General features: G+C 36.9%; 1 protein-coding gene across 1 annotated transcript in view; it reads left to right on the plus strand.

The window, feature by feature from the left end:
* The window catches only part of dpf1 (double PHD fingers 1), a 66,726-nt gene that overhangs the window by 20,039 nt on the left and 34,323 nt on the right, over positions 1-12,364 (plus strand). Inside the window, 6 exon segments of the mRNA XM_020926788.2 lie at positions 1,467-1,496; positions 2,319-2,479; positions 4,264-4,371; positions 5,128-5,255; positions 9,955-10,044; positions 12,211-12,289. Of these exon segments, the coding sequence (XP_020782447.2) occupies positions 1,467-1,496; positions 2,319-2,479; positions 4,264-4,371; positions 5,128-5,255; positions 9,955-10,044; positions 12,211-12,289 (596 nt within the window).

Raw genomic sequence — 12,364 nt, forward strand, 5'->3', positions numbered from 1 at the left:
AATACAAACCAGTCATCCACCATCGTTCTTATATTTCTAATTTCTGTCTTTTCCATCTTATTTTCTTTATAACATCCTGCTATTTTCCTCAACATTTTAACTTTCTCCTCACTCATCACCAGTCATCTCTGCTTCTCCTCTTCACTCCTTAGCCAGTCAGTCTCCTACTCCAGCCTCCAAACAGCCAACAGTCACGCGGCTGCTATCACATTATAATGAGATTGGGAGCACACCCCAACAGAAAGAAGCCATTTTCTACAGCTGACAACTTATTATCAAGGAGGTCTGACTTTCCCTGCCGCTCCAAAATCCAGTGGAGGAGATGGGGGGTTTGGGGGCAACCTTATTTACATTTTGAGTGTTTTCTCTTTACCAGTCTCTCATGCCTCTTGCTGGTTTTGGTGCGGTCACTAGTGCAGTCCCAAAGAAGCCCTTTCACACTTGATGTTCCTCTTAAAATTTTAAAAAGCAGCGTGTAGGGCTTTCTGGACCAGTGCGCCTCTGAAATGCATTATGCTGCTGCTGGTGGTTTTGAGTACCTCTTGGAGTCACCATGTTTGGTGTTTGTCCTCATTACTATTTATATGAACTGGTCTAGATTATGTACGATGCTTTTTATGTGCATACTATAAAAATACCTTTACTAGAGAGAAACTTTTGAAGGAAAAAGTTTTGTTTCAGAGGCAACATTAAAGGTGCACTATGCAACTTTTCTGGTAGACGGTCTGCCATCTTCTTAGAGATATTATATATCGCTTTGCCTGGAGTGTTCCACAGTAACATTAAAATTATCTATCCATGTCACAAATCCAAGTTACAGGTCAGATCAGTGAAGAGGCTACCCCTCTTACAGTCAGAATGCAAATTTTGTAAGCCATTTTTCATTGATAGAAAACCTTTAATTGAATAAATGCAAAATAGATAAGGCCATATTTTGGAACATTCCAGGCAAAGCAACATCATCTCTATGGACAAAAAAAGCAGTAGTTTCTGATTTAAAGGTGCACTATATTAAATGTAACATTTTTGATGAAGGGTCTGCCACTTGCTTCTACTGAGATGTTATTGCTTTACCTTGAAGGTTCCAAGGTGTGGCATTAAACATTTTTCTAGCATGTTATATTACTTTGAAAAACATATTTTCTAGATAGATATGTTGAATGCCATACTATGGAATATTCCAGACAGAGCAATATCATCTTCATGGGGACAAGCAGGTGATGAAGCCTCTACCAGAAAAAAATACATAGTGCACCTTTAATTCAGTAAGTGGAAATTGGTTATGTAAAAGATATTGTACTTTAGTCATCTACAACTCAGTTTCCAGATGTTAGACTGATGTGCATTCTTCAATCTAACATCTCTTTCCCCTGATGTTTGTAACACCACATGAATGCAGTGGATCTATGGTTGGGTGGGGTTAAGCTCTGACTCACCACTTATTTGTGTGTTTTTTCTCTCCACAGGCAATCTGGAGGAGCAGTCATCAAGAACAGGTAGGCTCCACTGTGAAGAGACAGACGTGTGCATGTGCAGACAGGAGCAGAACAAAGGCTCACAGATATAACACTGAATTTTAATCAATCTCACTCGTTAACAGTCGAGAAAACACAGTGCATAGATTGTCGTCGACACTGTAAAATGTGTTACAGGCTCCAACTGTATTTCCTGTCAGTCAACTGTTCTCCAATTAGCGCTTTTACTGCACAGGTATTCTGAACAGGTGGTGGTCTTCTTTGCACACCTGCCTATCACTGAGAGACATGGGACGATATTGAAACTTGTGTCAGAAAAGTCAAAAGTAATATGAAGATAATTCTTTAAATAGATGAAAGTTTAATAGATAAGAGTTTTAATAACATACCTGACAGTTTGGAGTGAACTTCTATAACATACTGAATCAGAAAATAGTGTAATGTGGGCCCTTTAATTTTATGGCTTAATCCATTTAACTGACAACAATCATGTCTTTGGGGTTGAGAAATGGTTGCCAAAAATATATATATTAAATTTTTATTGATTATGCTGACAGAGAAGATGTCAAACTTTGTGCTTGTTTTGGTTTGTATCTAGGCTTAGTAACTACAGATAAATTATTATGTACGATATACCAGGTCAACAAATTTGACAGTTTAAAGACAGACTTCAGCATTGAATTTTGACCAGTCGTCTATCTCCACTTTAAACTATAGGCTTTCTAAAATACTATTTCCAATCATATACAGCAAGCTACCTGCAACCTGTTACTTGAATAATGGAAAAGCACTGGTTTAACATTAAAAAACACATGTACATTTGTTTCGTCATTGTGCTTTCAGTCTTGGTGAGGAGTTTTATAAGGAGGCGATAGAACACTGCCGCAGTTATAATGCCCGCCTGTGTGCCGAGCGCTCCATGCGGCTGCCCTTCCTGGACTCTCAGACTGGAGTCGCCCAGAGCAACTGCTACATCTGGATGGAGAAGAACCACCGCGGGCCCGGTACGGTCCTCTAGGGTCCTCCTGTGTGTGTGAGCGGGTTTATAAGGACAAGTGTGGACTCTAACCTGTTCAGACAGTCAGACTAGTTTTCTTATTTGGAATCAACAGTTGCACTATTTCTTTTGCATTTATTTATCTTAAACATGCACAATGTACATTTTTTCCTAGAGGGTCTGCCATCTGCTTGTCTCAGGTGTTACTGTTTTGTTGGAAAATTCCACAGTATGTCATTACAGTATCTCTATCCATAGACAGGTTATGCCACCAGGCAGAGTTGCAGATCAGATCTGCGGAGAGGCAACCCCACTGCACGCATGTTTGTCAATGTATTTTAGCAATATGAACTCACAAGATATGTTTAATGCCATACTGGAACATTTCAGACAAAGTAAAAAAAATATCTCCCTAGTGCCAAGAGTGAAAAGAAGGTAGCAGCTCCTCACCAGAAAAGATACATAGTGCACCTTTAAATTTATTTTTGGCATATATAGACTTCATTATCAAATGTTAGCAGGAAAACAAGATGAAGTGTGGGGAGATACATTCAGCAAATAAGAATGTGGCTAACCCTTAACCCTGATAAGATAAGGACCGTGATATCATGTAGGACAGCACAGCAACATGTTTTAGAGACGTGATCCTTACATGCTGTTTTATTCTGGGGCAGTTGGAGTGTGTTCGGCCTCATCTTAAACTCAAAATTTGGTTTACCCCAAGACCTGGATGGGTACTATAGAGTAAGTTTATTGCTGGTGATACTGAAAGCTAATAAAGAGAATCAATGTTTTCAATTTTAAAGGTTAGATATAGTTCAGCCAGGTTTGTTTGGATAGCAGTAAATCGGGTGTATGGATATAGTGAGTAAATTAATTGAGTCAATGCAATGTCCCTACAATACACATAAAGCCAATATGTGTGTATGTTGTTTACCTGCTGCGTGTTATACGGGGAGAGGGGAGGAGCCCAAATCACTAGAGTGAAGAGGAGGAGAGGGGCAGACAGCTGCTGTGGTCTCAGATGATTCTCTACAGTTATTTAAAGTGAATCGAGGCATCACAATCTGTACTCAACAAGAAGGGTTTAACAGAAAGAAACTCAATAGAAAAGATTTTTGTTAGAAAATGTCAGTCTGGTCTAACAACAGATAACAGACAGATTTTTTTCTATATGGGATTTATTTTTAAAATTTTAGTCCCTTATATTGAAGGTATGATTGGTATCATGTCATTCAACAATTTTAGTTTAAAATCACTTCACTCCAGACATTTTTACAAAAATTACAAAAAATTACTACTTTGCAGCTGATGTCATCCACATTTTCTGGGGGTTTAAAGCTAACTGAAAGCACTACTCTTACTATTTATTTATTTATTTGCATACAATCTGACCAGAAAAAACTTGGTTAGAACTACAACAGGTAAGCTGATGTGTGTGATTAAACAAGTCTCTCACACATAAAATTACAGTCACAAGCTAGGTAGCAGTTTTTCAGTTTGTCACTCTCACCTTTTTAGTTGAAAATTAAACACCTAAACAGAACCATGAACACTTATTGATCACAGGTTCCTGAAAATATCTGGTTTGAATGTTTGAATATTTTGTCTTTTTCTTGCATTTTCAGACTATATTAAAATATTTTCAGCAGTTTGTGTGAATTGCATCACCATTGAAACTTGAATATTGCTTCAGTGTGATGTCACTGCAAAATATATTTTTTAAAAATCTAAAATGTCTTAATAATGGTCTTTCTCTTTATTGTTTGTTTGTGGTGTTTTGTCCACCAGGTCACGCTCCAGGTCAGTTGTACACATATCCTGCTCGGTGTTGGCGCAAGAAGAGACGGTTGAACATCCTGGAGGACCCTCGGCTTGTACCCATTGAGTTCAAAATTGGTGAGAGGAGCTTGATGGAAACTTAAAGGCACTGTACCTGATTGTCTTGATAAGTGAAAAAGTGAAGTGAAAAAAGTGAAAAACAAAATTATTTCAATAACAGCTGTCCAAAGTCATTACTCACTTTCCTAACGCAAGCAAATCATCCAAATTATTCACCACAGTAAGTGCATTTAACAACTCAGGGACCAGAGTGGAGATTTGCCATGGTAAAGCAAACAACAACTAGCATGCTAACTGTGTACCTGCTTTACTTCCTGATTCCGAGACAATAAGATGTTTTATAATTAGATGCAGGCAGCACACATTTGCCCCCAACAAGGTGTTTTTACAATATATCTGCACTTCACAAAAAAAATTTTACTCAATTACAAACTGGACAAAAACCAGTTGCAGCCACTTTAACACCAGATATAATAATAATACATCACTTTTATTTAGAGGTTTTTACAGTAACTCAAAGACACTTCACAGTCATCATTTGTGGGGGTTATAGACTCTAAAGAAAAGGTCACTTTTGAGCTGTGTTTTGATGCAGACAGCACACATTTGCAGCCAACAGGTGCTTTTACAATATATCTGTACTGGGCCAAAACAGATTTAACTGAACTACATGGACAAAATTTGGATATAACCACTTTAACACCAGTAAAAGGTCAGTTTTGAGCTGTTTTTGAAGGTGTTTAGTGAGTGTGTCTTTTGGGTCCAGTATTGTCCTATATTGAACTAGTCATAGTAATGTTGTTTTTGTTTCAGATTACGAGGCGTCCCTGAAGAAGGAGGGAGGTATCCCAGATGGTCCAGTGCTGGAGTCCCTTCTGTCGGGAGAAGCCCTTGACAAAAAGGTGGAGACGAAGGAGGAGGAGTCCATGAGCGAGTGCCAGGTCTACATTTGGTCCTTTCTTTGATCATTCACACAACGCCCATGTTCATATAAGCATCTATATTTCACTGTGAGATCTGGAGGGAAATTATAGGTGCCACTGCTGTTATTATTAGATTTATGTTACTATACTACAAAGTAAAAGGCTGCAAGGCTTAAGTTTGTGATCATGTTCTAGTATTTGATTATTGATACTTTGCAGCTTATGTTATCAGTATTCTTCAGGGGTGTGATGCTAACTCTAGGCACTGCTCAGACTGACTGTCTGTTACTGAAATTAAACTTTAATTTCAGCTTTATTTTAACACAATCTGACCATAACAAACTGTACTGTTGATTGTGCTTGTATTTATCACAAGCTCCTGAAAATATATTTAAATCCATTTTGTATTTTTTCTTGAGTGTTCAGATAACATATTTAGCAACGTTAATGTGGCATAGTGTCTCCATGGTAACTGATGAATATTGCACCATTAGCGATGATGTCACTGCAAATTATCAATAGCATAATTTCTGATGGAGGGAAGGGTTCAGTATAGCTCTATAGGAGATTTAAAAACATCCAAAATTAAGATCCACAATTATTCAATTTTATCATTATTTGCAGAGACTGGCTCTGCATACTTGCCATATTAATCTTATTGCTTAAAGTCCTCAATCATAAGTGAAAAATCTGGTCTTTGGGGGAGAATAATTTCTTAAGATACTGTACAAAAATAATTTAAATTTTAGTTTACTAACTAAGAAGACATTTAACTTTTTGTAAGCTTTTGTTTTATTGGATAGGTCCTGTAATTATAGACATTTTAACCATAAACCAGGTATTTGTAGTTTTAGCACTGAATCAGTCACTATAATAGACAGTTTAAGTACATAGGGGGTTAGGTTCTCTTGTTTCAAATGTTAATGCTTGAGTTTTTTTGAGTTCAATCTTTATTTTTCAAGCAATTTTTAATCCAAAAGAAAGTTCAGATAGACATTGGACAAACTGTTGGAAATGTAAATTAATGTTACACAAGCAATATTCAGCACAGAAATATAACTGTATTTTAGATTCATAATAATGTTTGTCCCACTTTATTACATTGACGATTCAGTTTCTTTGTGTCTGTCTTTGTGTCTGTTGGAATGAGTTTTTGGCTGCAACTCTGGCTCCTGCTGCTCTCAAATCTCTTCCAATGTGACTACACAGACTGATAGATCATCCAAGGATTTTTAAATTATCATTCTACAAAATAAAATAAATAAAAAATAAACTTGCATAGACCTTGGACCAAAACAAAATACAATAGGTGCTCTATGTAACTTATCGAGTGGAGGGCCCGCCTACATTTTTGTCTTTATGATGATATAATTGCTTCGACACTATGGTTTTGAACTTGACTATCTCCATGGAAACAAGCAGGAGATGCCACCAGACCAAGATAGCGGTCAGATCTATGTTGAGGAGACTGAGAGGAGACTGTAGGTGTTTACATAATTTGAGCAAAAAAAAAAAAAAAAAAACGGCTAGAATTAAATGAATAGAAGATGGATACATTTAATGCCACACTGTGAAACATTTCTCAGACAAAGTATACCATCCCCATGGAGACAAGCAGGTGGTGGACCCACTACCAGAAAGGTTACACAATGCACCGTTAAACATCGTCTTACAGCTCTCCACCAAAATGCTATATGCTGCTATAGCTAACTTATTTATCAATGCTGTCTGGCATAAAAGGTCAAGTGGAGCCTAATACACTCTCTGTAGCTCAATATATAGATTTGCAGTTATGTTTGTGATCCAGGGCAAGGGCAATGTCTGAATGACCTGATCAATCTATAGTTACAGTATAAAAGGTTAGAGCGGATGTTGTTTTCATTTATATGACCTTAATGTAACTTTAACAATTCCTCTGAGATGTAACTTAATGTAGTGTACAAACACAGTGGAGTGTAGTTTGTCAAATCCATAAAAAAATTATTAATAATATAAAACTGTACAATCTTGCTCTTGGTAACTCTGTAGTTGATAACTTTAACAGAAAGACCAAATCAGATAATTGGAAAGGCAACCCCGCTTAAGTTTAACAAGTTTAAATAGGTTTGAATAAATGCAAGCAATTAGCGGGCCTCCTCTCTGTATATTGTACCTTTAAATTCACATGTTAATTTTGAAATGGATCTTAATTTACAATGCACTACATAATCCTGTGTACTGAACAACATCATGACATCACAGGGTGCAACAGAGCATTTTGAGCTTTGGAGATGTTGGCAGACTAATAATAAAGGACCACTCAAACATGTGCAAATGAAATAAAACACAACTACTGGTATGTTTTTGATGAGGTAACAATATTCATAACAAGCTCAAAGCCCAAATGATTGTAGTGAAGTTGTATGTAGTTTAAAATCACAGTGGAGCACTTCCTGTACTACCACATGACATCACAAGGTAGAACAGAGTGTTTCCTGTTTGAGAGAAGAACTCAGTCTGTGTGTGTTAAACATGTGTGAATGAAACAAAACACAACTCCAGGTATATTGTTTATGAGGAAAGAATATTAGAACAGGTCAGAAAACGGTGCAATATGGGTCCTTTGAAGTTCATCATCTTCTGTTTTTTGTTACACTGCGGTATCACACCTATAGATTTCACAGTTTTGTTTCCTTCATGGTGGTTTTAACATCAATACAGCTCTTGTTCCTTGCGGTCCCATTTGCAGTACGAGAAAGCCCCACTCATCTGAGTATTTTAGCCCTGTACTGTAGAAGCTGCAGATCGTGAACTTGGATGGACAGTTAATCAATCACAAGTGAATGACTCTGGCGCATAGAGAGGCCAGAGCACTGTTTAAAGTCAATAGAGCAGAATACCTCTCACTAAAACACCATTCACAACATCCTGGACAAACTCAACAATAATGAATTTAATGCAGTCTTACATCTTGGATCAAAGACTTAAGGGATGTTTCCAAAGAGATCTTGGTTAACTTTATAGAGACAAAAAGTTGAATGGGTTAAGAATCTATTTGTTTATATAGTTTTTATAGAAGACATATTAAAGGGCCAATATTACGCTATCTTTTGTGTATGTTATAATGTTGTTTTGTCATCAAAAACATACCTGGAGTTGTGTTTTGTTTTTGTTTATCACCTTGTGATGTCACATAATACAGGAAGGAATATACTCCAAAGTTTTTTTTTTTAACTCAGTACATCTTCACTAGAATCATTTGGATAATTTCAGCCCTGGAATTTCCAATATCTACTGAACTGAATGTAAAAAGTAGCTGTTAACTTGAAAACTACCACTACATGACATCAAAAGGTGGAACAGAGCATTTAGAATTTTGGAGATGCAGACAGACTAATAATCCAGGATTACTCAAACATGTGTGAATGAAACAAAACACAAATCCAGGTATGTTTTTGAGGAGGTAACTACAATCTAAATAAAGCTCACAAGAGTCAGTTTTGTGTAATACAGGCCCTTTAATGTATTTATTCTATTATTCGTCTATTTTTTTCAACATGCTGTCTTCTTTGTCAGTCAGTTGTATGTAGTTCTATGTTGACACAGCACTTACTCTGTGATTTGACAGTTTTTTTGTGTCTCGTTTTGTATTTCCTGTCATAGCTACTCTAATAATGTTTTAAACTGAGCAGCATGTTATAACCTCACTGTAAGCCACAAACAAACCTCTTTAAACCTGATTGCTACAGTTGTTGTGATGAGAGACAGCTCTGAGCAGACTTCTCCTTTAACCACAGCAGTGATGGCCCGCTGTGTCTGGGCCCATGGGTGGTCCTCAAAGCACTCCAAAGCTTTCCAGGGGAGTTTCTTAATCTGGCAACTTTAACAGCAGCACAAAAACTGTATACTGTATCACTATTGTACTACAGAAAATCAGTCTAGTTGCAATGATGAAATCAAATATTCAGGCTATTTAAAGGGCCCATATTATGTTTTTTTTAAAATCTATGTTATAATGTTGTTTCCTCACCAAAAATATATCTGGAGTTGTGTTTTGTTTCATTCACACATGTTTAACACACACATTCTGCTTATTTAGGCTATGTTCTCTCAAACTGAAAACTAACATGGCTAAAAGCTCTCAGTTATCAATTTTGTGTAATATAGGACCTTTAAAATATTGTGTCACCCATTTCTGTTTAAATATGTTAAATAAACAGATTTTGATAGGTTATATTTCAATGTAATGGGCTTCCATGGGTCTAACTTAGGATAAAAACAACTAAACAAGGGCAAATATAAGACTATAACTATCCCAAAACCAGGTCATGGTCACTGTCAGGCTTTAAAAGTCCACTAAAGTCGCACTCTCTCTGAGCTAAAATATGGTTCTCAAACACTGGGATACCAAAAGTGTTACACAGGTTCATCCTGGTTTGTTTAAATTCGAGTCAATTCTATTAACATTTTCTCTCCTCTAAGCTTGGACTTGTCCAACTAGTGTTATTGCAGATTTATCTTAGACTGGTTTTAGCAATAGTCAGAACCTGAGTATAGTCTGGTTATGTACCTATATTTTGTTGGTATTTGAAAAGTCAAAAAATGTCTTAAGTCGTAAGTCTTTTTGTTTTGTTTAGTTTTTTATTACATTATTGTTTTCATGCATATTTTAATATTGCTCCATCTTGTCCTGTTCTTATTCATGTACAATATTAGTTTGTTATCTGGTGTCCTGTAGAAGCTGCTGGTTGGGGATTTCCCTCACGAGCTGGAGGTGGACGAGATGGAGGAAGATGTCCCAAAGCGAAAGAACCGCACCAAAGCACGAGTAAGACAGCCCTGGCCTTTATCTCTGAATGTTTGCTCAATTTGACCTTTTCACAATCACTGCAATTTGAGAGAAATGTTGAATCTGATTTTTATTATTGATCTTTTGTCATGAACATATTTATTAAGAATAAAAAATTGGACTTGGGCAGAGTGACATCACCCATAGTGCTCGGCTTCAGTCAAATGAAACTTACAAGGCTAGCAGTTATACGGTCTAATTTGGAGCCGGGTTCCATATCAGGAATTGTAATTTAGTTACAGACAAAATAGCAAAACAGTAACACTAGGATCATCTTGAGTGGGTTAACATTAAAATGAAGAAACCAAAATGAAGAGGCTCACTGCAACAGTTACAGAGAAAGGGGAGACCATTTTTCAATGTAAAGTCAATTGGAGCCAGAGTTAATGGAGCCGGAAGCGCCCCCATGCTCACTTCTTATTTAGAATGCAGCGGTTAGAAGCTTAGTTATGTCCATTTATTCAGTTTATGCCTCCACCACCTGTTTGTCTCCATTTTATCACTTTGTCTGGATTGTTACACAGTATATCTGTAGCGGCCAAAACTTGCCCTGTGCAAGGTCTGCTATGGCTGCAGCGTGTGTGGTGTCTCGGACGCGTGTCTTCAGTAAAAGAGTACAAATACTGTGTTCCTCAGCATTTATTGGCGTACCTTATAGCCATCCAAAAATACACAGATTCAGCACTCAATACATCACAACGACGACGGTCAAAAGACTGTATACCTCCACGGTGCAACACCTGTGTGCACAATTTCCTCCCCTTTTATAGGGCAGGTACTTGCATAAATTACAAATAGCACCTCACAGTGGCAGGAAGTAGAGAGGTGCAATATGGCTCCAACAATATCATTAAACTTATCTATATTCATGGAGACAACCAGGTGACACAACAAAGCGAAGGTACAGATCAGATCTGTGGAGAGGCATCCCCACTCACACTAAGAATACTTTTCTAAGCAATCAAACAGATGTAAGTAATCTAGATGGAGGAAAACAGGTTGCGGACTCAAAACACAAAAATGTTACATAGTGCAAAGTGGACTATTTGTGTCAGTGGTCAAAGGAGTAGAGTAAAATGCTTTGTATACTTAAATACAGGTGCTTAAAATGCATTAAATATCAGTAAAATTTGTAATGTTTTGAAAAGTGCATGAATAATATCAGCCAAGTTTCACTAAATAAAAAGTAATACAAACCTTTTTACTGGCTTTAGCTGTTACGCACAAAACCTGCATTTGTTTTTCTGTTAACTTGAACATTTTACCAAATATGTAATTTTACAAAAAGAAAAAAAAAATAAACACATCATTCCAAACTGATACACATTACTTTCGATCTATGAATACAAAATAAGCCTTGCAATCATATTATGCTGCTTTATAATTACTCATTCCTGTACTGATCTTTCCTGTGAATCTAATCAGATATTAAATTATGCCAACACAACTTTTTTTTTACAACTTTGATTAACTCATGTTGTTTTTTTTTCTTCACTTTTGCGGGGCGTCCTATGGGAAGATAATCAAGTGTTAACAATGTATTCTGGCAGCTTTGGCGCATACACAGACACTGGGGTTGCTAATTGGGGCGGGTGCTCCCCTGCTAAGTGTCATCAGCCTCCTCCTGCTCCAGAGCTCGTGATTAGCATGTACCAGCGACAGGAACGCACACAGCATGCTAGCAACACACACGATAGCGACGCACACAACAAGCTAGTAATGCACACTAGTAATGCATGGTAACAACGCACGCAACACATTAGCAATGCACACAACATGATAATTCAGAACAGCTCGACAGAAGTTGAGAAAACATCAAACTTTATGTGGCTAATGTAACGGAGTGAGATGTGTGGAGGGGTCACATCCCCGTAAGAATTATCTTGATGTTTGCAGCTCTTTGGCAACTTCCTTAGCTTTACTTTTAGAGTTAAACTGTTGGCCTATAGTTTTAAGAAATTATATTGTCCATGGGAAAATGTACATTAGATAAATATATGGTGGAAATATGCAGCAGTCTGAATGTTAAAGTAAAATACAGTTATAATACCATCTTCTTATTTCCTATTTTTGAAGTGTATGTAATAATGCTATATAATAACATAATAATGCTATATAAAACTAAACAAGCTGTGTGTTTATCAGGCCTATGGCGTTGGAGGAATGAGGAAGAGACAAGAGCCGTCCGCCATCGAGGACAGAGACAAGCCTTATGTTTGTGACAGTAAGACACATTTATATTTATATGTACTTTTATATATTTTTTATATATTTGTTAAAAGCTCCCAGACAAATACAT

Source organism: Boleophthalmus pectinirostris, unplaced genomic scaffold (assembly GCF_026225935.1).
Source record: "Boleophthalmus pectinirostris isolate CB_2022bp ecotype Guang Dong unplaced genomic scaffold, ASM2622593v1 HiC_scaffold_9, whole genome shotgun sequence".
NCBI classification, from domain to species: domain Eukaryota; kingdom Metazoa; phylum Chordata; class Actinopteri; order Gobiiformes; family Gobiidae; genus Boleophthalmus; species Boleophthalmus pectinirostris.